The sequence below is a fragment of the Crotalus tigris genome, unplaced genomic scaffold (genome assembly GCF_016545835.1).
Source record: "Crotalus tigris isolate CLP2741 ecotype Arizona unplaced genomic scaffold, ASM1654583v1 scf7180000018165.1400786, whole genome shotgun sequence".
Classification (NCBI taxonomy): domain Eukaryota; kingdom Metazoa; phylum Chordata; class Lepidosauria; order Squamata; family Viperidae; genus Crotalus; species Crotalus tigris.
Window position 1 is genome coordinate 6,446 of NW_024096859.1, and position 27,398 is coordinate 33,843.

Consider the following 27,398-nt stretch of genomic DNA (forward strand, 5'->3'; position numbering starts at 1 on the left):
TTAAAAACTGCAAGAATGAACATAAAACGGGGCAAAATTCACTTAACTGTCTTGCTTAGCAACAGGAATGTTGTTCTGAATTGTGGTCATAAGTTGAGCACTCCTGTAGTTCGGAAAAAGCTTTTATGAGAGGACTGATGGGTGTGGAGGGTTGTACCTACACAAACTATGAATCATAGATGTGGGAGAAACTCTCAGATGCTCACTCCTGAGAGAACTTGGCTGTGCAACTATCCTGTATGCATATTTACAAGGTTGGAGAGGTTTATATCTTGTTTACCTGCCTGGCTTTTGGAAAACTAATGTTCCTGTGGCAAAGAGGACAATTCAGAAGAAGAGATGGTAATCTGAGCAAAAAAATAATTCTAGATCAATGCATTTATAGAAATCTTTTTCTGATGTTCCTTCTCTTTCAGTCTGGGGTTTTCTTTCCCTCTCTTCCTTCATGAAGTTGTTTTCAGTGTTTAAATCAATCATTAGTCTCTGTTTATTTCGGCAGAGGACATAATTCTTTGGAGAAATATGTCCAGTCCCCAAGGCTGTCATAGGAACATGACCTTTGCTACCTGTAAATGTTGTGTAAGACACCTGCCTTCCTTGACAGCTGGGGTGATAATCCGCTTTGTCTCTCTTAAGTGATAGCTGATAAGTCTGTCCAGAAATGTTGGCTGTATTTTTCTCTCCAGGAGAATGTGAAGGAATGCAAGTTGGGTTCAAAATATTTATTCTAAAAGGGAATGGAGGAGTTGTTCCCATCCAATTTAGCAAAAGCTGAAAGAGTGGAAGGGGTAACCTGAAGCAGTCAGATGCCTATTTTCCAAATGAGGTTACAATTTAAGAAGTCTTAAAATGAAATTGCATTTGGGATAGAAAGTTTTTGCAGAAGAGAAAATCACAAAAAGTAGGTGGCTTTTTCCCTTCTCTTTTATATATTTACACTTTTTTGCCACAGACAGAGGGGAGACACAATATTTTGTCACAAGCTTATTTATTTGCAGACTATATATGTTCAAATGATATGCCCACAAAAAAGGAAATTTTAACTAGTAAAAGAAAACAATAGTTATAAACATGACATAATGTGACATAATGGTAAAACTTTAAGAAAAAGAATGATAATAGTAGCTAAAGAAATCCCAAGACTATTATAATGAAGGAAATAGGATAACTTTATTTATAGGATGTTTTTCTTGCTTTTTCATCAATAAAATAGTAACAATGAATAGATTACACACCGACACTCAAATACATTACAAATTGCAACACCCAAGGATTTTCATATTCTAGTACATTACAAAGGATGGTTTTATAAGTTATTTTCCACCAGCTTTCCTTCTTTTCTCCTATGATTTTTCTTGTTAAATATATATTTTAACTCCTTTTTTAATACTGTATTTTTCTCAAGGCAGCTTGCAATATTAAAACACTCAATTCAACAACATATGTAATACACTGAAAGAGTTTGCTTTTGGTAAAATGAGTTTGCTTTAACACATGAACTAGTTATAACAATTCATGTAAAAAAATGAACATTAAAACTAAAGAAAATTAATACACCTTAGAAGCATTTTAAAAATTTCAAACTGCAGTTCTTTTTGCAGTGAATTATTTTGCCATGTTGAGTTTCAGCCCTTTTCACACCATTTCTTATTTATAGGCATATTATTTTTCTTCTTCTTTTAAATGGTGACTGATTAAGATTTTTTAATGATTTTTTTCCCCAAATGGATCTCTTCTAAGCCTTAGGTTAATCAAACACAAACAAATCAAAAGGGACAAAATAACCCAAAATGATTTTGATGGCTTATGACCAGAGTCCATAAGCTTTTAACTTAGGAACAGCACTCAAAGACACTAAATATAATTTCTGTATTGAGCCAATATTTCCGTCACCTTTTCCAAGGAAATATTTTTATAAATCATCTGGACAGGAGTCCTTGAGATGCCGCAGATGAAAATTTATTATTCTCTATCTCATTGACTATTATGATCAAATTTCACAAGCTTATGAATTCATTCTTCCAAGGGGTCACATTTCTTCCAAAAGGTGTGATTTATTCTGTTTTTCTAAATATCTAAATTTCGAAAATCCATTAGATTTGCTATTTTTAACCAAGTGCAAGGCAGGCCAAATGAGAATCCTTTGGAAGATGAGATTCTGGTGGAGATATAGGTGCCATTAGGCGAATGTCTTGCTATTAATGATTTGCCTTCCTCTCATTCATGATGTATTTCCAGTGTAGGTCTGCAATGCTCAGTCTCGAACAAGAACGTAATCCTTTGAACAAGCTCTACCTAATGCTATGCAAATGCCTACGGGAGCAAACTCTTTTTCCTCTTCTTTCATGCGTGATCACCGGAAGAAAGTTTGCTGGCAACCAGAATCACATTAAATGCTCCCTCTCTCTCTCTCTCTCTCTCTCTCTCTCTCTCTCTCTCTCTCTCTCTCTAGCAAAAGGGGATGGATGAATGGGGTCATGCGCCAAGTCCCCTGCAGTTCACCATTATTTTTGGTGAATAAAGGATGGCTAAGGTTGAGTGGAATGTCAGCAAACCTTTCATCCCTCTTCCTTTCAGCTGTCTGTGTTCTTATCCACAAGCCATACAAAGATCCTGGATTGGGTTTTCACATCCATGGCCAGCTGGCTCCTTCTGCATAATGGGCAAGAGTGGGCATTTGCTTTCTACATTTGCAGAAGGAAAATGCCAGAAGATTTCTATCACAATATGCTCAACGTAGGACTGGCCTCTCTTTCCCCTGTGTCTTTAGGAAGGAGTGGGGCCTGCGATCTCCCCATGGAAGGCTGGGGTTGAGAACATTTAATTTCAAAAAATACCATGCCTCGTAAGGAAGGCCAGAAGGTGGAGCCCATCGCAGGCCAGATGTGAACTGGGATAGGTCAGAACTGGTGAGAAAATGCATGTGCCTTTGTGTGCATGTGTGTGTGTGTGTGGATGTGCGCCTGTACACATACATATGTATTCCTGACACTTTGTTTTAATAGATGACCTCAAGTTTTAATATTCAGGGAAAGAAAAAGAGAGAAATTGCTTTCTCCCTACATTCTTCATACCGTACCATGCATAATTTTATATTCTTCTGTTTGTGCTTTTCCCCTTACTTGCTTCTGCGTCTGTTTCTTTAGATGTTGTTCTTCCTTCCCCTTTCAGCCCTTTGGCTACTGCAGCTGCCAAATGCAGGCCACTTCTTGAAAATATTATTGTTGCTTTGTCTATTTTAGAAAAAAAATCTTAAGTCTTCTCGCAAATACTATTGTTTTGCTCTGATGTATTTTTTCACTGGGCAGGTCAGCCATTTGTGTGTCTCAAAAACCTGTACTAGTTGGTTCATTCGTTGAGCACAGCCTAAGTATTGTACTATGTAACTGCTGGGATTGTTTATGTTTGCAATACAATGTGTATCTCTAATTACATAAGGATGGTGAATCTTGTAAAATAGTGTTTTTCAACTTTGGCAACTTTCAGTTGTGTGGACTTCAACTCCCAGAATTCCTTAGCCAGCATGTTACGAAAATAAATATGTTGTTAGTAAAAGTCACAGCATGCTGTCTGGGGGAATTCTGGGAGTTGAAGTCCAGATATTTTAAAATTGCCAGGTTTGAAAAATACTGCTAATGAAGTGATACTTCAGTGGTAAAATTGGAATATAGGAAAGATTTTGCAAACAGATTATGGTTATATTCCAGATTATACTATTTGCAACATCTAGTCTCTGGCATTTATGCATTGCTACCATTTCCACTTACAAATCTTTCAAAAGCAGCTTGAATATTATTGGTAATTATCTTTTTTTCTGCCAGTCTATGAATGCTAAATATTAAAAACAAGCATGTCATTTAGTCATTGCTCCATTCTTAGCTGTCACAGTTCCCAGAGTAACAAAAATCTTCTCTTCCCTTCAAAAGGAAAATGAAAGAAATTTTAACCTTTTTTTAAAATTTCACATTAGATGCTTTTTTCTGGTCATACTAAAAAATAATCCAAGTATTTCCTATGAAGGAGGGTTACAAAACTGCCGAGTCACCCTTCCTCTTAAAAAACAATTATGGCCACTAAAATAAGAAGCTGGAAGGTCCTGCAAAGGGGAAGCTGATTGCACAGTTCCATTAAAATAAAAGTATTTTAAGTAGATAGATAAGTAAATAGATAGATAGATAAATAGATAGATAGATAGATAGATAGATAGATAGATAGATAGATAGATAGATAGATAGATAGATAGATAGACAGACAGACAGACAGACAGATTTACTTATTTACTTATACCATAAGAAATAAATTAGTTCAGCCCAAGGTCAACAGCTCTGCAACAGTTGTGAAGTCCTCATATGAAAGGGTCTTTAATTATTAACAGTTAGAACAATTAATCAGCAGAACAACTTGCCTTCAGAAGTTGTGGTGTTCCAACATTGGAGGTGTTTAAGAAGAGATTGGACAATCTTTGTCTGAAATGGTAGGATTTCCTGCTTGAGCAGAGGGTTGGACTAGAAGACCTCCAAAGTCCCTTCCAACTCAGTTATTCTGTTATTTTATACTTAGGTTTCATCATTTTCTTCTTATAACAACCCTTACACCATGGGTATCAAACTCGATCATGTCATGTGACATATTGTGACGTATCATGACTTTTTTGCCTGAGGTGGGTGTGGCCTGCATGTGACATATACGGCCCGCAGGTCACCAGTTTGACACTCCTGCCTTACACTAAGGAAGGCCATGCTCAGGCTCTCCTATAGCGTCCATGTCATTTGTTGGAGTATGGAAAAATTGGATGCTGAACTTATTTTTCTGCAGGACCAATAAATGCAGGGATTAATGGATGCTTTCACAGATCAGGAAAGAGGTGCATATGTATGTAGATAGCTAGACCAGGGCTTTTTAACCAGTGGTACGGGTACCACCTGTGGTACATTGGCACCTGGCAGGTGGTACGCGACCATCCTAGAAAAGTGGTAGCAGGGGAGGGGAATGAGCTGAATTGGTGGCCCCACCGCGCAAGCCTGAGCGAGAGATGGCTGGAGCTGTAGGACTGTCAGGGCTCAGCAGAAGCACCAGGATCAGTGCCGCTTTCCAGCTGATCGACACTTCTTTGGCCCTGTCAGGGCTCAGTGGAAGCACCAGGATCAGCGCCAGGCTCCAGCTGGAGCTCTGCGTTGATCCTGGTGCTTCTGCTGAGCCCAGAAGAAGCACCAATCAGCTGGAATGTTGTAGCATCTCCAGGCTCTTGTGATTTACATTCAGATGTGTGGCAACTGATTCATATTTATGACGGTCACAGTGTCCCAGGGTCATATGAAGTGACCAAAACCTGCTGCAACCACCCAGCAGACGGGGGAATAAAAACCAAACACCCCCACCCCACCCCCGCTGCCAATCCTCAACAGAAATGCTCACAACAATAAAAACCTCAGACAGGAGGAAGAGTGTGGCCGGGCGGCCAGGCAGGTGTCTTGCTCAGCTGTGGCTTGGGGGGCACTTTTTTCAGTGCCATTTGTAACTTCGAACAGTCATTAAGCGAACTGTTGTAAGTCAAGGACTACCTGTACTTCATCACTTTTTTCTTTTTTTGGGTCATCATTTTTGACACCTTGCTAGGCGATTAGTGGTACATGGATGTTGCCATATCCTAAAGGTGGTACAGTGGGTGAAAAGGTTGAAAAGCCCTGAGTTAGATAGTATGTAGATAGCTAGATAGCAGACAGACAGACAGGAACAGTCTCAAATTGGCCTTGCCAGGGTTCAAAAGCTAAGCAGGATCAGGTCCAATGGGAGAAGACAAGGAATTGCAAGACTATGAACTGGATTGTAAAATCAATTCCCTCTTGTTAAAAATAAGATCACTGCTGTATTGTTGCAAGAAAAAAACTACATGGATGTGTTGGTGTAATCACAGAACATCAAGCTTAACTTAAGAGAATTTTTATATATTGTAGAGCTCTTCTTTAATCTCAGGGCTAGCCTAGAATAAATTCACCTACTGTAAGGTTTCCTACCTCTCTTGTGCATTCAGATGGCTCTATTTCCACATAGACATCATTAACTGGATCTACAAGAAAACTATGACAAAAAGAAAAATACTGTATTATATGGAAATTTGGCAAGGTGCAACAGGTGCTTTTTACCTGCCCTTTCTTTCTTTAACAGTAAGTAGGTGGCTTATCTATGGGGAGTCTGGAATCTGCTGGTTTTTAGACACTCAGAATCCCAGTAACTTAGTGCTGTAATGTTCCCTGAAGCCCTTCTGCCTAGAATAATGCCGCGACCCCCAACCGGTCATAAGTCGAGGACTACTCAACCGGTCGTAAGTTGAGGACTACTCAACTGGTGCAGCACCGTTTGCAGAATGGGACTTTTGGCGGGCTCAGCAGGGCAGAGACAGCCTGGACAATTCCTATTGGCTTTTGAAAGCCAATAGAAATAGACTCTATTCAAGAGAGTCTCTTCTATTGGCTTTCAAAAGCCGATAGAATAAAAGGGAGTAGCACAGCTAAGGAAAAGGGGGAAAAAATGGCGGACTGCATTGTTTGGCGACCCCCGTGAAATGGTCGTTCGACTCCAAATGGGGTCCCGACCCACAGGTTGAGAACCACTGGCCTAGAAACCCTGAGGATATCAAAAGCTGAGAACTGCTTACTTGTATTCAAAGATGACTTCAGACCTCTTCAGCAAATCTCTTAAGGAACATCGATGTTAAATTTGCAGAAGAGGAAAGCTGAAGCAGAAAAAAAATTGTCTGCATTTGGATTATTACTTGGTTTGGTTTTCATTTGATTATTTTTCACATTAGAGAACTTACAACTACAGATAGTAAGTATGTTAATCAACCACAATGCACAGGAAAGAAATAAACTGAATTTCAGCTGAAGTAGACATTGCTATGTGTAATTGTACACAGGTAGTCCTCAACTTAGGATCACAAACCGAGCCCAAAATTTCTGTTGTTAGGTGAGAATGAATTTTATTGAGTAGGTTTTGCCCCGTTTTACAACCTTGCTTGCCTCAGTTATTAAGTGAATCACTGCAGTTGATGAGTTAGTTACCAGCTTTAAGTGAATCTGGCTTCCTCTTTGACTTTGCTTGTCTGAAGGTCACAAAAGAGATCACATGATCCTGTCACACTGTAACCATCATAAATACACTCCAGTTGCCAAACATCTGAATTTTGATCACATGATCATGGGGATGCTGGAAAGATCATAAATGTGAAAAACTAACATAAGTCAGTTTTTTCAGTGCTGCTGTAACTTTGAATGGTCAATAAATGAACTGGTGTAAGTCAAGGACTACCTGTATTGGGCTGAAGAACCCTCCTTCCTTCCTTCCTTCCTTCCTTCCTTCCTTCCTTCCTTCCTTCCTTCCTTCCTTCCTATTCAAGTGTAATAGTACATTAACAGTACAACTTTTATGTTATCAGCTGTTAAAATGTATTGACAATACAGCAGCATAACTAGTCAAAGTTAACCAACTTTATATCCCATAGACTTCAGTGTGAAATCTAATTTGTCTCATGTTCGATCAGTGGAACCGAAATTCCATTCACTGTAGCTGGATAGCACCAATCAATCTCACTTTATTCTAATCAATAATCTGATCAGATAGCCTCACTTTCGTTCTTGGAAATGATAGGAGCCTCCTATAAGTTGTCAGCCAGGGCCATGGGTCACCCTAAGATACCATTTGTAGCTGATACTGCAGAATCTACTATCGATAAGGATATACCATTATTGTTCCTTATTGTTCATACACTGAAAAAGGCCCCATAAAGACTGGGAAGAGAGATAGAATCATGGATGGAGCTTTGTATGGTATTCAATTGATTTAGTTGGATGGAATCAGCTCTATAGAGAGAAAACCATAATATGCAATTATAAGGTATGGTTCTTTAAAGAATTAAACAGCTATTGTGAAGTAGAGGGTTGAAGTAAATAATTTAGATGGAATTCTCACACCAGGACTTTTAGAATTATTATGCACATATTACCTATTGCTCTTCAAAATACACAAACTGGAATATTTCTAGGCAACTTCTAAATAATCTGTCAAAGAGGAGAAAGTTTGTAATGCTGTGATACCTTTTGTTACAGAATGAAAACCACAACTTTCTTACTATAAACAGTTCTACTTTTCTTTAAACTAGCAGCTTCTAGAATGCAGAATTTTGTATTATTGGAATACATTTAGCTTCCAGACAAAGCCAAGATAGTCTTCTTATGCCAAATTAAATTACCTGTCACGTAAATCAGTGTTTCACTGTTTATTATTGTCCAAATCTGACCTGGAAATTCGGAAGTTTTTCCTGTTGCAAACTGATCATGTACATTTGAGGATGCTGATAATTAAATTACTTTGCCCACTTGATTGCAAAGAAACAATTCTTCTTTAATGTGTTACATCTTTACTTACTGGATATTACATATCATACAGTAGAAGCCAGTGGAATTTTATGGTTGAGTCTGGGCTGAGAATGGTTAACTTTTATTTTACTTAGTTGGATCATGAATCATATTAAAAGATTATCTTGATATAAGTACTACATGCTACCCAAAAAAGTCAAATATAAATTTAAAAAATGTGAAGTATATGTCAGTAGGATATTCACACTCATTCAATTTTGTTTTTGAGCAGGGGATCACTTTATGGCGTGGTGTGAGTCATGGAGAGATTCTTTCATTTTACCTGCCAACAATAATTGAATTTTATGCTAACAGGATTATTGCTTCTTACCAAAAATTAAGCCACTCAAACATTGCATCCAAAATTAAGGAATAGTTCTTCCTAGGTTTGCCAGCTTCTTTTTGCAGAGGGTACTTATTAAAAACAAAGAATGGCCAATATTATATTAAATAAATCAGATAACAGCATCTTATATATCATGCTTATCAGATACATAAAATTCAGCGTAGGTGCTGTTACGGGAGGCCCAAATTTAAACAGCATATATTTTGCCTGTATCTTCTGTCTTAACGTTATTGGTGTAATGTTTCTGCAATATTGAAAACAGAAAAGTCAAAAGATTTCATCTCTAAGACTGATAGGTTGATTTACATGAAGTGGGATAAAGTTTGCCCCAGAAACTCTAAGCCAAGGACAGGCTTACTTTATCTTCAGGAAGATGTTTAATTCCAGTTCTTAAAACAACAGTATTTCTAACTGGAAATGAACTGATTCAGGTTACTAAAGTATCTTCCTTTATTTGGATCATATATCTTAATCAACAGGATAATAATAGGTTTTTTAGATGAATCCCCTATCCGTTATTCTTGCATATAGAGCTGGATCTGTGGCTTTATTTTGAAAATTGAACATGAAAATTAAAAATGCCAGGCTCAAACAGGTCAAAACATTTCTCATCCAATGTCAAGAATTGATATAGTCTGGATTTCCAAGAATCTCTTTAGCTGGATAGGAAAACAGGTATTACTAAGAATTTTTTCTGGTCATAACCCAATGACTTGGACTCTTAAGAAGAAATCTAGAGAATATAGATGGAGAATGAATTAAACCTTGCTGGATTATGAATCAATGGTAAAAGATTGTAAAAGACAAATAAATGATTTATTTTATTTTAAATTAAATTTCTAAAGTGTAACAATTAAGGTTTTAAACTTTTATTTGTGTAATGTGTATGTGCAGGAGGTGGTTTGGTTGGTGTGCAAAAGTTTTTGTCTCTCTTTTCATTTTAATTAAGCCAGCCCAGGTGGTAACTCAACATAGCAAACATATTTTCCTAACCTTTATTGTACCTCATTAGAATTCTCTCTTTTAAAAGGATTTCTAATTATATTGTCTAATAAAACTAAACCTTAGAGATCATTTGCATATTATATGAAGAAATCTCATACAATAAACTCACAGTGGATTCAATTAACATAATAGCTAATTATATATCCCATCAGCCTTTTGAGTGGTTCAGCATTCATGTTTCTCCTGCACTAGCCTAAAGCAAATAGGGGGTGGTGAACGATTGAGTTTTCATTTTTAAATACTGACCCTTAATAAATATTGAAAATTGGAATATTATTCCCAATGAGAAAGCTGGTGATTTATCTGCGTGGAAGATAAATGTAGATGTATATTTCTATTCACTTCTGTATGGATCTACTTCTAGATGTGCCTACTTATAGGTGATTGTAGAGATACACACTCGCAAGCATGCATAAATCATATATAGTGAAACCTAGATAGAAGAGAGGAAAAAATTCTTGCATGGAAAATAGTGTTCAGAAATATTTGATGGACTATCTGGGTTTTGGAAGCTGTCCATCTGTAGCAGTTATGTTTTTATTTTTCTTTCCACATCCCAATTGCATTCTTGGCGAGTTGCATTCTCTATCAAGGCAGAAATTTACAATGAGATTAGGAGAGACACAGTAATGAACTGGATCATGAGCTTCCATGTAATTGACTGTTATGAAGGTGTCATTGTTGCTTGTAATGAATTCTCCATCCTGCGGCTTAAAATTGGCTAAAATATCTTGGAATTGTTGTGTCTTTCCATTCTTCCTCCCGCGAGGTGTGTTGATGTTAACTTTTTTCCTCTTCTTTTACATTTTGCGTTCTTGGAAAGACCATCTGACCGCTGGTTTGAGAGTCTTCCTTTTTTTTTAACCCCTTTTTTAAAAGATGTGATGGGTATGCTCTAAAAGATTGGCAACACAAGTGATTTCTTTGAAAATGTTTAGGCTTAATCCACTCTGCTGCTAACATTGTTTCCACATGCGACAAACATCCAGTTAGGGAAATGGAGGAGGGTTTTGTTTTGTTTTTTTTTGGAGGGGAGTGTTGTTCTGTTGTGGTTGTTTGAAATGATGGCGAAATTTGATGCAGAATAAGATGCCTTTCTTTCTTTTGAATGACGGCTGACTTGTTATTCATATTTTAATGAGGTTACTATCTCTGAGGCAGCTTTTTCAGGGTGGAGGCCCCCACATCTCCTGGGTGATTACAATGGGAGCTGTCTATTGACAAGCACCATTCAGAATCTTTAGGGCTTTCATAGAATTGCTTTTGGTTTCTGCCCCTTGTCCAACTCTCCCTTTCTATTTTATTATTAAAGCAATTTTAAAGTATATTTAACTTTGGGAGGGGTGGTTTTGCACGGGTGGTTATTTGATATATCTTTCTCAAAACTCTATACAAGTAGAAATATAAATTCTAGTGGCCTTCTAGGGAAGCCCCCTTAACTCAGGAACCAAGAAAATTATACAAAAGCAGGGGTGCTATTGCCCATCTTGAATTGGTATAAGAACCTCATCTATTAATGTGTGTATGAATTTTGGTGAGGATATAATCTGGCCTGCTGTATCTCCTTGCACGCAAAACTCTGCTAACAGAGAGTTTACTCTCCTTAGGAGTTTTTTTTTTAAAACAAGAAAACCATCTGGATATCTTGTGTTAAATTTAGTTATGGTCGTTTTAAATAGTTGGGGATGAGAGAAGAGAAGAAACGTTAGGATTTTATTTATTATAGCTCCTTTGTTAAATATAAAAATAGGTTATTGAAAATGGCCATGAAAGCAAGCAAGTCCCTCAGAAATATATTGGGGTGTGTAAAGTGTATACTTCTTTTTTCTGTATGCCTGCACAAATTATTCTTACATATCTTATATCTATATAGGATCAGTATCACCAAACATTCTTTTGGAGTAGGAACTTTCTTTTATACATGTCGGGCATCAGACTAGATCATTCACTGTTTCTTGAAGACTTTGTATATTCAGAAATGTGCTAATGTATTTGGTATAATTCAGCATCTCTTGATACATGCTTATTTCAAAGGAATACAAAGATTTTTAGGTTCAGATTGAAGTATAGCCTTACCTATATTCTGATTACCTTACTATGTATCCAATTATATGCTTCAAGCCTAAAGCAATTCTCAAATGTTTGTTGTACTTTTCCCTTATGTTTGATACCACAGCGCCTTTCATTGGCTTGGATATATGCATCAAAAATATCCTTCTTCCCCAAATCTTAGCTAAATACCCTATCTGCTTTTTCAGAAAACACTTTTTTTTTGTTTAAAATAGTCTTCTGAAAAACAGCACAGTTTGAAGCCACTCTGTGTAATAGCTTCATCCTTCTATTTTAATTTCTCAATCTTCTCTTACTTCTACTTAGAAGTAAGTCTTAAGTGCTTTGCTCACCATCAATACACAGGAAGAAGATATGTTTAAGCATTGTGATAAATGGGCCTAAATATTATTAATCTTATTTATTTGCAGTCAAGTCAGTTAAGACCCGCATAGCTAAAAAACATCTGAGTATACTGTAGATGCAGCCTAGTTCAAACTTCCTAAATTTAAGTCATTATTGTAGTAGGCATCTTTTAAATCAAATCATTCATCTCAATGAGCTCAAGACCAACTTTGTAAAATAAAGAAGTGCATCCCTTTAAAACATTAAAGTATCATGAAGGGGGGGAGGCAAGGCTTTTGTTTCAACTTGGTGCAAATGTTTTACATGTAAAAAAAATAAGTCTCCATTGAAATTAGCAGGAAGTTCTTCCAAGTAATATCAAAGTACCCAGCTTTGCCATTCCTACTCCTAAAGCTGGATAAAAATTGTGTCAGACTATACATTTCACCTGATGTCTTTGGAAACTTGCAATGTATTCTCTATATTATAGGGGAGGAATATATTTTTGAGATATGAGAATATGCACACACACACACACACACAAACATGCAAACACATGTCCATGTTCATGCCTGTGCTCATGTGTAGAACAATTTTTATTTATGATTTAGCCTTCAATATGGCACACAAAATCTATCTCTGAACATCTGCCAAATAAAGGAAGAGAAAGAAGAAAGGAAGGATGGAAGCAAGGAAGAGAACGTTGTTTAATCGTTTTCTCTTTTTAATGTTGAGCCATCTTATTTCCCTAGGTCTTAGGTTTCTAACTATAAGGTAGGACAAGGTAAAAGAACAGTCTATTGTAAAAAGGCCTACTTCGAGATGCACAAGGGGTTGGAAAGAAGGGACTTTAATTTTAATTCTGCTTTTATTTCCCCGATTTGTGGCCAGATGGTGGTAAAGGAAGGGACCCCTTTGTGTAAATGAGCACACATATAAAAGTCCTTCTGTAATGTAATCGTTGAGACCGGAAGGGTTCATACTGCGTGAGAAAAGAGACAATAGGGATGGGATATATCAACACTGAAAAAACCTAGTTCATTTGTGATTCAGGTTCTTTGACTCTGGTTGTCATGATAACTTCCTCCTTTGATCAGCAGAGGGTGAAGAGGGGAAATCTTCTAAAGGCCCAAAGATGCAGCTCTGTTGTTTACTGTGCACTTGGCTTCAATTCACGCCCTCTTCCGGAAGGAGCTCCAGAGATGGGCGCATCGTGCACCTTGACCTGTCTAGACGGGAGAGAAGTTTTTTTGTCTCTGTTACCAAGAGCAAGGGGTGCTCTTTGACCCTTGTAGCATTGACTGCTGAGACCCTCGCTAAGTACGTAGGTAGTGTGTGTCTAAATGTGTCCCCTGAATTCTTGCTTAATTCTGAAGGAAGAGGAAAGGGCGAAGACATGGACCAGCTGTTTGAAAAGAAAACCTGAAATAGTAGATTCTGGGAGAAGTACAGTTTTGTAAGTGATTATTTTCTTTGCCCAAACCCTTGGGAAGCATTAAACAGCTGCAAGTGACTTGACGAACAGCAAGTCAGACTAACTGAAGGATGGATGTGTGTGTGTGTGTGTGTGTGTGTGCCCGGCGTAAGTGTGGGGAGGGTGGGGGGAGCAGAACGTTTGGAAACTTTGCTTTGGTTAAAGAAACCAAGCATATTCTAAGAAGGAATCTATTAAGACTTCACTGAGAACTGAAAAACAAAGTTTCTCTCTTTGTAGGCTGAGTTTTGAACATAAAATATACCACTGCAATTTAAAAAAAAAAATTAAACACATCTTGCGCTTAAAAATCAGCTTACAATGGCACATATATTTTCAGGCTAAAAAGCATATTTTATTAGCACCTTAAACGTTTAATTATTTCCAGACTCATCCTAGATTTAGCTGACATTTTTAATTATATATGTAATACAATATCAGACAATAATTATGTAGATACGGAGATCTGGAGGCATTGTTCTGTACTGTCAATCCAGATTAAGGATTCTGTGTTTATGTATGCCTGCAGGATTTTGCTTTGGTAAAATCTGAAAAAATTATTTGTCTGTAAATTTTTTTTTTCTTTAGATTCCTTTTGCAAAGTCAGAGACCTTCTTAACAGACATTTTGGAAAATATATGCGATCGGATGAATGATTATAAACTTGAGGATGATCCTGTAACTAAGAAAAAGATATTCAAGAGATATGCTCCGAGGAAGGATGAGGAAATATATCCAATATATAAACAATATTTCTTTTATTCTGATGCTTATAAACCCTTGAAATATGCGGTAAGAACCAGAATAAACTGATGACTTTGGAGGATGAACTCTTTTGACCCTTGCATTTAATACTGTAGATTAATTTGCTTCCCTGAATCTAAATTTAAGGCTTTTATAGTATTTGGGTATTTTTCAGACCCCGAGTTAATATGTCTTAATAATAATAAAAGGGACAGGATAGTTAAAGCAAAAGAAACACCATGGAATACAGATCTCAATTTCTCTCAGTATGCATGGATAATGCCATTCTGTTTTCACTTTGGATTATCAAACATTTAAGTTAAAATCATTTTTAAATAAAAGATAAAAAAGCGAAACAGATCTACTGATTTACCTTCCATGATTTTCAGCAATATAAATCTAAAGACAAAAACTGGCTACTCTGTTCTGCAAGAAAACATGAAATTGTGATGCTAGGTTTTGCATTCAGATTGAAAGATTGCTAATTCAAATACTGATAGCTGTTGAAATAGTGGGGAGTTTAATTATTGTATCTTTCCCACTTTTCTTCCTTTGGACTTTGCTCAGCTCAAATGGAGGCCTAGAATAAGTTGACAGAAAAGTCTTGTTCTTGAGCTGGCCTATGCCTCAAACATATCAACAAATACTCATGAGCCTGTAAGAAAAAAGAAAGAAATCTGGAAATATATTGGCCTGTTCTTCCAAAATTAGACCTCTGGAAAAGAAAGCAAGTCTTCTTATTTTAGAAGAATTTACTTCTGGATTTTAATAGGTCTGGAGTTTCTGTAGGGTATTTTGATGCCAATTAAATTCCTTGCCAAGAAAAGTTGGTTCCTTTAACCAAATTAACAACTGATCTTCAACAGTTATCACAATGATCAAATAAAGAATTTCAGCAGAAATCTCATCATTTACTCATTTTGGCTTCAATTTCATTTATTTGATTATAAAACCAAGAAGGTTGTTTTAGGATCATCCAAGCTATTTTGCCAAATTCTAAATAAACATAAAAGAGCATGTAAAAATGTTAAGGAACTTATATTTGAAATTTCACTTTTCAAAGGCAATTTTTGCATTATAAAATCCATTGAGACTTACTTAATATGCTGAAGCAGTATTTATTTACGAATGCACATCACGAATGAAATTTGAACCTAAGAACTGGATTCTTTGGGGTAGAATTTTATGTTAGAATCAGATCCTTTTGTGATAAAAATTGGCTTCCTGATTATTTTTAAGGGCATCTTATAGAATGTTTCTCCCTTGCTGGGATCCTCTCTAGATTTTGGGGACAGCAGCTTATGACCAGTGCTTAAGGCCAAGTAATCAAATAAAGCTTCTGTGAGAGGAGGAGGCCCAATGCTGACAAAATCAGAAATAAAACTTATGCTATATAAAGTCACTGATGCTTTCTTCATTTTGAAAAAAATAATAGTATTTGGTGATGAGTGAAATAATTTCTTTCTCCATATACACATACTATATATGTCTGGATATATGATGGATAATCCATCCATTTCAAAGCATTAGCATCAATGCCTAGAACCGTTTCAACCAACTGTGTCATAAAACAACCTGCATTAAGCGGAATCATTCATCATTTGCTTTTAGCAGATGAAATTTGAATGAGCCTATAATGAAATCTTATTTTTTTGTTAACGCTAAATACTGTTACAGGACAACTGATCAGGCAAGCACGCTGCCTTGGCAAAAAAAAACAAAAAAAACCCCCAAATTGTCTCTCTTGACGTGATATTCCTTTGGTTGCTCTGTGTAAATGGCCTTGTTTAGTTCTTTTCTGCTGTTTTTCCTCTTTACAGTGTGAAACTATCATAGAACAGTATGAAGATGAAATAATGTCAGTTATCACTCGGGAGTCACACTCTCTGGCTGACAAGCTGTGCACTGAAAAATCAGGTACTGTGTCTGATGTAACATGTGCTTCTTTCTCAACAGCAATTCTTCCCCACCTGTCTCCCTCCCCCACCCCCAACAATCCATGTTGTGTTGCTGGGATGCAGCAAAAACACTTTGGAAAATAATATTTTCTATATTGAAGGTGCATGGACATTGCCCTGCCAAGAAAAGTTGGTGAAAGAATTAAGAAATATATTTGCCTATTTATCCAAAAGGAAATAAATCCAAACCAAGATTTGTTTTCTTTTGGATGAATAGGCAAGTATATTTTTAGAAGCGTTTATTTCTGGGCTTTAATAGGTCTAGAGTTCCAGTTTTATGCAGTTGATTCTAAAATCAAGAAGGTTGTTTTAGGACTATCCAATCTCTTGTGCCAAATCCTAAATAAACGTAAACTGAAATGCTATGGATAGTTACTCGCATAAGACCACAAAACAAGCTGAATCTTAGCAGGAAATATGTGTAGGATGAAGTTGCTAAACCATCACATCTGAATGAGCAGATTGTAAAAATAGGCGAGTGACTGGATGTTTTAAAAAGCTGATTTAAATAGATGATAAGTTCTAATGTTAACAGGGCAAATTAATGGGTACTAGAAGATTTCATAACAATACAGAAGAGGAATTAATAATTACATGGTCTGGAAATTTGTAATTGTTAAAAAAATCTTCTATTGCAAATAAATGATAAAAGTATTTAAATTTCACCTGTCACTTGATCACAATATAATTGATGTTCTTAATATAGTAGAAACAAATCGTCCCACATGGTCACTTTTAAAGCTCATGTACAGTTTGCCTTTTCCTTCCATAGTTTTCAAGCAACGTGAAAGTAAAGAGAAAAGGGTAGAAATAAGCAGGAAGAAAGAGAAGAATAGTATGAGTCAATTTCCTCCAGCATGTTAATCTCATTTTGAAATTTGCCTTTGTTTTAAGGCACTTTTTCTCCAATCTATATCCTTTCAGTTGTCTTTCTTTCTCTTATTCTTGACAAAATAAGATGTGATATATTGGATTCTTAGGATGCATTGTATGCACACTTATCAAGGTGATGACTTTAAATAAAAAGGATTCATTTAAAAATAAATGAATAAATAAATGTGATAGAATCAAGCTGAGGCTAAGTTGTGGTCTTTCTCAATTAATAGTGAAAACAAAGGCTCTTTCGGTTAGGTCAGTATCTATCTGTCTGCTTGCCTGCCTATATGTCTTATCATCTATCTGACTATAAATCATAATTCAAGACAACTGCAGTATTCCCATTTTGATAGTGTAGCTCCCTGCAATTTAATAGTGTTTGAGAAGTTGGTGAGCTTTGATTAGAAGCTATGAGACTTATTTCCCTCTAATAATATTTAGAACGGTGATGCTAGATTGTTCCTCTAAGCCAGTTTACATAGTCTAAAGCGTGTTTAGGATTTTGGCAAAATTCTGCAATGACTATGAAAAAGGATGAGAAAGTCTGTCAGACCTCAAAATGTCTTCTTTTTTTTTATTTCAATTTTTATTATTTTATTTTCATTACAATCATAAGAAAAAAAATTCAGATACATAAGAAGTTAAAATACAACACAAATTCCGACATTGCTCACCCATTTCCCCCCAGACCGCATCCCCCTCTCATCTCTTCACTTCCCCCTTCCTTCTTGAAGAACTAAATAGAAAGAACTAAATGTCTTCTTGAAGAACTAAATAGAAAGAGGAGGAGGAGGAGGAGGAGGCGACCATCATAGTAGTTTCCTGTTAGTGCCTGCACAGGTTATTTACACAAAACAAGGAAAAACAAATAATAGAAAAGATCAGTACTTCTGTCTGACCTTGTAAAATCTCACAGGATTATAAATATGGCTGACATGCTAAAGAGAAAACTCAGAAAGAAAAGTAAACAATCATACATTCTTTCTATTGTTTCAGTAAGTAGAAAGTTTTTAAAACACCCCCTTCCAAATGCTGAAACATAGAGAGGGTTTCAAAAAAGGAAAAAAAGGAAATATAGGTATTCATTCCAATCCTACTGTAATCAAAATGTTCAGCTTTAGCAAACCAAACACTTGTGTTTAATTGCTAATGTCTGCCTCCAAACTAGTAGGGGAAAAAAAAATCACATTTTCCAGAAATTGCCCCATAAATGTAAGAAATAAAAAAGCGTAGTAGAATATAGAGAAACCCTGTGGGTGTTTCTAACTCATTTCCCATCTCTACAAATCATATTATACCGTAGCTTTGATTATAAGTTTCTTTAAATGCAATTAGTTATTTCCATCAGCTTATGGTCTGAAATGAACAATATATAACATACCAATATGAAATTTCTGTGGAAAAAAAATTGACTTAGTTGAAGTAACTACATAATTGTGTCAGTCTGCATTTCTTTGCAGCACAAAAGATAAACAGTCTGTGTGAAATGTTTTACAAGGTACACTTTAGCAGCTGTGACATATTTGCGATAGTCTACAAAAAAGTTGCCTTGCAAAGCAGTTACTGATCTATGTACCTCTTTCATCAGGAGAGGGGAAAATGCAGAGCACCACAACCTTATTAAAATCAATATATGATAAATTATGAATCTATCTTAATCTGTCAAACTGAGGCAACCTTTAGGTGGAAAATATGTGTTGTTTCTTCCATGTTTACATGATGTTGGCATCTGGTGTTTCATTAAAAAAAGCCCAAAACTCTTCCATATGCTATGTTAAAAAGATGAGGGTGTTTTGGTTTTTTTTGATACAGACAACCATGGATCAGTTATCTGTCAAAAGATTTCTTTGATCTCTCTTAAAATCTCTATATTCCTCTTTCTGCCAGGAAGAAATCAAAAGAGCCAAGCAGCATTTATCTATTCTTTTTCACAGTTCTTACAAGGATATTTCCCCCCCCCCAGTTAAAGGAATTGTTTCTAAAGTTAATAGACATTGTAGTCATTTGCTGGAAAGTGAAATTTGCTGTAGGATCAGTGACATCAGTATAAATGTATAACTCAGCATTTATGTTGTGCCAGTGAAGTCTACTTAAACAAAATTGGGTGGACATTAATTTACCTAAAGGGCAATTTTCATTGCCCCACTATTATAAACAATAGGATTAAGACGTTGGTCAAGAATGTAGTATTGTTGGATTTGTATCAGTTAATTTGTTTCTACAATATAATAGACTGCCATAATGTCTATCTGTCCCCAACCCATGATTATCTTTAAGGTAATATAGAAGTTTCCATTATTCTAATCAGCTTCACATGCTCATAACTCTGAAAAATTATTCTCTTTGGCTGAAATTTTTCATTCTCATCCCAAAGGTGAATTTATTTATGTATGTAGAAAGCTTGAGCAGAAGCCATTCATGCATTTTTAAGTCTCACAAGGGTAGAAAAATGCTTCTATTATTCTATAAAAGCCTGATGTTTTTGCTTCCATTTCACTTGCTCAGCTTGGCACATCTATTATTTCTCCAAAAAGTACAGCTTTCAAATTCAGCGGTTTTCTAGGCAGCTTGCTAAGACTATCCTTCAAAATGGGTTGTCAGCCCAAGACAGGACAACCAAGTCCTACACAATATCTCAGTGTTAGTATACAAATGATGCTAACATTTTCACTGTAGTCTAATAACATTCTCTGGGATTTGAAGATAAAGATGTACTCTCCACTGATCTATTTTTAATGAGCCTTTACAGTTTCATAATTATCTTTTCTTCTCCCTCCTGCCCAGAAATTTCTAGTAAATACTGAGTTTTATTAATCTTTCTCTGTGATGGGTTGTGTAAATTCAAACTTCTAGGAATAAATGCAGCAGTCATCTGAGGACAATCTCTTTCAGATAGCCCTTTTTATTTTTTCTTTGATGGCATTTTGTAACTCTGATTTTAGTTTATTATTCAGATCTCTGTTTTGAGCTCTTTAATAGACTACATAAGAAAAACCCAAGTATGTCACAAAAGAAAAAAAAACACCCTGTTTATTCTCTTTTGCTAAGGTATCTGAAACATATTCCTGTCGCCAAATACAGAATCAAATTCAAGCTGAGGCTATTTATGTTCAGAGATTAGATGCCAGTATTAACTCTGTTGATTCAGAAACAAGCAGCACAAAAAGGGGATTTATTTCCCAATAATTTGGTTAAAGACTGGGGCTGTGATTTTTAGATAAATGGGCAGGACTCTTCTACAAAGAGCATTTAATATTTTTATACCAAAGTTCTTTGTTTATTAAATTGAAATAGCTTTTTGATAGCTTCTACAAAGCAAAATACTGAAAGGAAAAGTTGTGTGCTGTGTATATAAGAACAGACAATTCTGTTTAATTTATAAAGAAAGAGAACAATCATGTTAAATAGTGATTCAATCATCAGATATTTGCTTGTTGTCTTAATGCCAGCAATTTGCCCAAAATATGGACAGATACTGTTCACCTCAAAGATTTTTTTTTATCTTAACACACCTATAATTATGCGTGAAATTATATTTAAAAATATGGTTGCTCTGTTTTAAAATACTGTGTCAAACCAATATATTGGGCCAACCTTAAAATGAAATTAATGATATTAAAAACACATCAATAACTCTGTTTCAAAATGTGTATCAGGATACGTTTTTTGTTTTTAGGTTTTTTGAACAATGGTGAATAATCTGTTGCACTATCATGATCAAGGGCGTCTGAAACCTGAATAAATATAAACATGTAGTTGTGAGATAATCTAATTGTCTGACCTTCTATTGGTGTCTAATTTTGTCCTCTCTTGATAGGTCTTTGTCAAGAAGCTGAGATGCACAGTGAACTCTAAAAGGCAGCAAATGTTGTTGTTGTTGTTATCAGCATCTGGATGAAGAATATAAACTAAAATAATTCTACATTCTCTACCTTCCATTAATTTTCATAACAAGCCTTCATATAGACTGATAAATTAATATGCCTGTTTGTCTTGTCTATTTCGGATACTGCACTGAGTTAGTGGGGGGGAAATCCTCAGTTATAAAGCTGCTGTGTCAGTTCTACTCAAAATCCCTGTGCTTTTCATAGGAAAAACTGTTAATTATGAGTAAAAATGCTGTTACAAATCTATGTGAGTTGTATTTTTCTAAACTTTGTGCTGATTATGATTACCTAATTTATCTCCAGAGACAGAATCGCCCATTTTAAATGAGAAATGTTTAGGGTTCCTTCTAATTAGCAACCAATCTCCTGATTTATTTTCTGTAGCTTTAGATCAATGGTAGGGCAGTTTTCTAAACAGGTATGCAAGCCATCCTTCAAAATTGATGTGCCTCATATAAAATTGTTTTACTTAGGAGCAAAGGGTCACCAACAGGTTTTATATCCTGGATTTGGGAAAAGAATGAATAATGAAAATGAAATAATTGATCTAGTTGGCTGATCTAGCTGGGCAATCCAATCAGTTCATATGGTACCTGCTTATGCCTTGTCATAATTTTTTTAAAAAATCATTTTGTAAGTAGGCAGCTTAGGTAGGAAAACATGATTCTAGCGCCAATAAACCGTGTCTAATAATTTGATTGGAAGGTATTACTAACTCAGGAATATATTTGTTTATTGTTTCTTACACTGTATAATAAAAAGGTTTTCCTCATTTCAGTGATTGTGACTTTCAATTCCTTTTCCTACTTCTCAGTAATTTCCTACTAATGCATCAGCATGTTTAACATTTCATGCACACACTTGGCTATATTATTTCCATTGGAAAATATGTTTGAGAAATTTCCATTGTATATCAAGTCTTTTTGAGTCAACATGAAAACTTCCACACAATAAACGATTATGAAAAAAGATGACATTTATTTAAAGTCACAATATGAACTTTCAATCTGTTTTTTTTTTTAAAGGCAAAGCCATAGAATCAACTTTCTATGGCAGCTGTTACACGTTTTTATATTTACAAAGTTTAGGCTGGCAGTGAGATTCTTAGGAACCTAGTGGACTTGTTTTGACAGTTAAAATGTTAAAAGTAAGGATGTTTGTACAGAAAGTCCTCGACTTACGACCACAATTTCCATTGCTAAGTGAGACAGTTGGTAAATGAGTTTTATCCCATTTTATGACCTTTTCTGTCACAGTTGTTAAATGATTTGCTCTAGTTGTTAAATTAGTAACATGGTTGTTAAGTGAATCCGGCTTCCCCATTGACTTTGCTTGTCAAAAGGTTGCAAAAGAGGATCACATGATCCTGGGACACAGCAATGATCATAAATACATGCCAGAGACCAAGCATCCAAATTTAGATCACATGACTACAGGGATGCTGCAGTGATCATAAGTGTGAAAAATGGCCATAGTGAAGTCACTTTTTCAATGCCATTATAACTTCAGTCATTAAACAAATGGTTGTAAGTCACGGGCCACCTGTATTATGACCAAGAACAAATTCTTTTATCATTAACCTGGTTTATTCACATGAATAAACATGAATAAACTATATAAGAAAATCCCGATTGAGATCAGTAGGTAATTTAAAACTAGTATGTTTAAGTTTGGATAGTATTTTTTTGCCTTAAATAACACACATGGACTGAAAACTTAATTCCACCAACTTTTTCTTAATGTGGTAATGCAGGTTTACAGCAATGAGCTCTAATTCTTATGGCTTTAATATTTAAATATGATATATTAAATTAGTGGGAAATACTTCTGAATATGGAAAGTGATTTTCTATGCAAACAAAAACCTTCATTGCTCAATGAATTCAGAATTAATGGCTTTATAGTACAATCCTAATCAAATCTGTGTGCTTTTCTTCTGAATATATCTGTTTGGACTGCAATGTCGATATAAATATAGACATCAATACACTTGCATTGGCAATATTTTCTAATTTGTTATCTCATTAAATTTCTTTCCATTGTTAAAAATTGACTTTCTTTTGTTAAAAACTAGATACTTTTACTACATAATATGGTTTTGCGTCTGTTGATGAATAAAAATGAATATTTCAGTCTGTTTGAAGACCTGAATTTTAATTTGAAATTTAGGCTTAGACACCACCAAAATATGAAGAAGAAGCAAAAAGGATTTTCAATTGGATTCATTTAGACAAATAGAGTTAGAAATCTGGTCCCTACTTAGTACATAGAAAATTTAATGGAAAGTGTCAAACTGTTTACTTTTGTAAATACTATTGATTTTTAGGGTAATACTAATAAGTTACCCCCAAATCACTCAGTAGATATTTGTTAGTGTGAATGTGTAATATTCATGCTGCTCTAGTCCTGCAACTTTCAGAGATATATCGTACATTATTATGGAAAAATTAAAATAGCACATACTTCCAACCATTTAAACTCCAAAACAATCCACATGGGTAGGCCAAATCTTAATGTCATCCATGATTTCAATAGTCCTATGAAAGCTCTTTAGAGAGGCAGTGTTCCAGGTTTATGAAAACTGGATCACAAAAATGGACTCTACCTATAGTCTTGTGGAAAAACGAAAGGACTCTTAACGAATTCCAGAGGGTTTTAGCAGAGAGATTTATTGTGCAGGTTCAGAAGCTATAACAACAAGTGATTCTGAACCCTGAGGGCGGGTTCAGACTTCAGTTTTATACTTTCCTTTTCTCAGGAACAAAGGAACACATATTAAAATATACATTGTAATACATTAGGTTTGCTACATACATTGGAGGGTTTGCTACATACATTGTATCTAAGTGTAATGCGCATTACATACTACTAACACAGCACTATTCCAGTAATTATGCAGACACATAATTTTTCTAGTGATTGTTCATTATTCCACATTAATAGAGTTGTCAATAGGGTACCTATTGAGTCCTCGAGTCAATGGCGAAAGAAGAGCACACATTCTGGTGGTAATAACAGCTTTTATTCTCTTCAGTTCTCTCCAACACAACTCAGAGGCTTGCAGGCCTCTCTGCCTCTAAATAGAATCCCTGGGCAAAAGGTAACAAAGAATGGTGTGCTTTTGAGCCTTGCGCATGCGCGCAGGCTGGTGCCACTCAGTCTGGTCCCGGGCAGCATGCAACAGCCCAGGACCATTGCAACATCCAAAGCCTGCTTTTGCAGGCTCAGGACACAACAGTACCCACAGATGGTATTCCTTTGGGGAGAAGACCATCAGCAAGTCTTTGCTCCTAGATCTCATGGAATAAGAAGATGGTTCTTATGCATCCATAAGAACATGTAACGCAATCAATATCTGAGCCGTTCACCTTGTTTTCATTCAAAAACTGTACTTTGTGGAACTCCTAAATCACTTTTTCCCTGTAAACAACACTGCACATATCATCAAAAACCAAGGAAATAGCATGAAGGCAGGAGCTTCTGGAAGTTCAAAACAGTCAAGAGAGCAGTTGGGCCCTACAGCTGAAGTCCCTGCCATTTTATACATCTCAGTGTACTTTCTAAAATGGTGGAGTGTCAGTCTTCTGGCAAAAGCTGTCATCTTGAAGTATTTGATACCTCATTCTAGGGAAATGCCTTTGGATGTAGGAGGACTACATATAAATCAGAGCAATAAAGTAGCTTATCCTAACCAAATATCCCTCTGCTGTGTTGCTAAGGTAGTAAGATCCATATTGGCTGGAAATTCTAAAACCTGAAGACTTCTGTGGTGGACAACCAGATAGGGAAGGCTGATCTGAATAGTTGTAAACACTTTTCCCCCTTTTTCTGACAATTCTAACAATATCTCTCTGATGTATCTATTTATTGTTTTCAGTAAATGAAATTCAGCAGTGTAGGTAGTACTTAACTTACAACCATTTATTCAGTTACCATTGGAAGTTACAATAGCCCCAACTAATGACTGTTTTTTACAGTTATGACGATTGTAGCATTTCCATGGTCATGTGATCAAAATTTGAGTGCTTGCAACTGACATGTACTTATGACAATTGTACTGTTCTGATGTCATGTGATCATTATTTGTGAACTTCCCAGCCAACTTCCAACAAGCAGTCATTGGGGGAAGCCAGATTTGCTTAACGACTGTATATTTTACTTAATAATTGCAGTGATTCACTTAACAACTGTGACAAAAAGGTTGTAAAATGAAGCACAACTCACTTAACAACTGGGTTGCTTAGCAATGAAAATTTGGGGCTCAGTTGTGACTGTAGGTTGAGGATTATCTGTAAAACTGTTTGTGTGTCAACTAACTTCAACTCTACATTTAGCACTTTGGTGCTCTGTTTTGCTTTGTTTATTGTGTAAATGGTGAAGTTTGTGTGTCTGTATGCGCTAGCTGTTAATGAAAATCTAATACTAGGTTTGCTTTCTTTATTATGGCATCACCATACATTCATATTACCTTGAAATTAAGCCTGTTGTGATATCTCCATGCAGCTTTGATTGAAGTAAATAGTTTCTCAATCTTGGCAACTTCCAGATATGTGGACTTGCACTCCCAATGCTGCAGGGAAATTCTGGGAGTGGAAGTCCACATATCTTTAAAATGCCAAAACTGGAGAAGAAAGTAAATTGAGAGTTCCCTCAGACCATTATTATTGTCCTCTTCGAGCATCACCAGATGACTTTCATCAGGCCTTATAAATGATTACACTAATCAATTGGCAAATCAGAAGTTCAATCAAAATAGTACTGACTCAGCTTTGAGCCATATTATATTAAATATTGAATAGGATACTCCTTAATATACCCATTTACAGTCTAGTCACCCATGAGTAAGAAGGCTGGGATACAGTTACAAAGAATTTATAACTTAAATGTGCGCATTCACATTTTAAACAAACTTGTTTGCCTGTAGCTTGGCAAGATATGAACAGTCCAGACGTTTTGGAACACTCTTGTTGGAAAATGAATTCCTAATGCTTATATGTTATATTATTAGCTTATTGCATTTATAGCTTGCCTTTCAACAAAACCCCTTATCCAGAGCTGTCAGATCTGGGCTGGAAAATCAAAATAACCATTAGCAGGTACAGAAAGACCTAACTCTTTGCTGCCATCTGGTCATCATCTGGATTTTGCAGTCCAGATCTGCTAGCTAAGTGAATCATGCCCAATTTTAAGATCTTTTTTTGCCACGATTAAGCAAATTACTGCAGTTGTTAAGTAAATCACATGGTTGTTAAACAAATACAGCTTTGCACATTGACTTTGCTTGTCGGAAGCTGGCTGGGAAAATCGTGAATGGCAATCAGAGACCCCAAGATGGTACAATTGCCATAAATATATGCTGGCTGCCAAGCACCAAATTTTGTGCAGATGACTGTGGGGATGCTGTGATGAGGACCAGTCATAAGTCACTTTTTTGCAGTGTTATTGTGGCTTTGAACAGTCATTAAACTAATGGTTGTAAGTTCAGGGCTACCTGTACTTATAGCTTTTGCCTTTGGAAAGAATGTAAACCTTGTCAAGAATAAGTCTGCAGCTGACAGAATAGAATAGAATAGAATAGAATAGAATAGAATAGAATAGAATAGAATAGAATAGAATAGAATAGAATGGAATGGAATGGAATGGAATGGAATGGAATGGAATGGACTACAACAGAACAGAAAGAACAGAACAGAACAGAACAGGAGTTCTTTATTGGCCAAGTATGATTGGACATACAAGGAATTTGTCTCTGGTGCATAAGCTCATAGTGTACATATAAACAGTAATAGGTCATAGATCATAAATCAAAGTTACAATCATTAATCAACAGTTGCAAACAACAGTTGATAAATATTAAGAAACCAATAGGAGAAGATACCAGGAAAGATGAGAAAAGATGAGAAACTACTGTATTAATTTCCTTGTGATTAATAAAGAAAAAGTTAGCAGGCAATAATATTCCTGCGCCATGTTGCATTTCCCTTGGTGGGGGAACACAGATCTGAAAATGACAGAAATCCCCAGAGTGAAAAAGTCAGTTGCAGTCACAAGCATTAAAGAAGCATCATTTATTTAACCTCCACTACGCATAAACAGGCGGAGCTTCAATTGCATCATCATGGCTGCCATTTTGACAGTTTTTATGACAACCCTGGAAATGTCTGATCATGGCATCTCAGACATTGTGATAAAAAGATATGTTTCTTTCATATTAATGTTAGTTTAGATAATAATTATATTAAAATATTGGAACGTATAACATAGAAGTGGCAGCATCTGGCTGACCTCACACAGCTTGGAA

At 35.8% G+C, this 27,398-nt stretch overlaps 1 protein-coding gene across 1 annotated transcript; it reads left to right on the top strand.

The window, feature by feature from the left end:
• Nucleotides 1-217: 217 nt before the first annotated feature.
• On the top strand, nucleotides 218-21,875 carry CNPY1 (canopy FGF signaling regulator 1). The gene is made up of 4 exons (XM_039348628.1): nucleotides 218-342; nucleotides 14,222-14,425; nucleotides 16,198-16,294; nucleotides 21,029-21,875. The coding sequence occupies exons 1-4, from the start codon at nucleotides 340-342 to the stop codon at nucleotides 21,064-21,066; spliced, it is 342 nt and encodes a 113-aa protein (XP_039204562.1). The 5' UTR covers nucleotides 218-339; the 3' UTR covers nucleotides 21,067-21,875.
• The last annotated feature ends 5,523 nt before the right edge of the window (nucleotides 21,876-27,398 follow it).

Excerpts from the sequence above, each read along its gene's own strand:
- CNPY1 (XM_039348628.1), top strand. Across the intron at positions 14,426-16,197 it reads ATAAACCCTTGAAATATGCG|TGTGAAACTATCATAGAACA; the intron begins GTAAGAACCAGA and ends TCCTCTTTACAG. Across the intron at positions 16,295-21,028 it reads GCTGTGCACTGAAAAATCAG|GTCTTTGTCAAGAAGCTGAG; the intron begins GTACTGTGTCTG and ends CTCTCTTGATAG.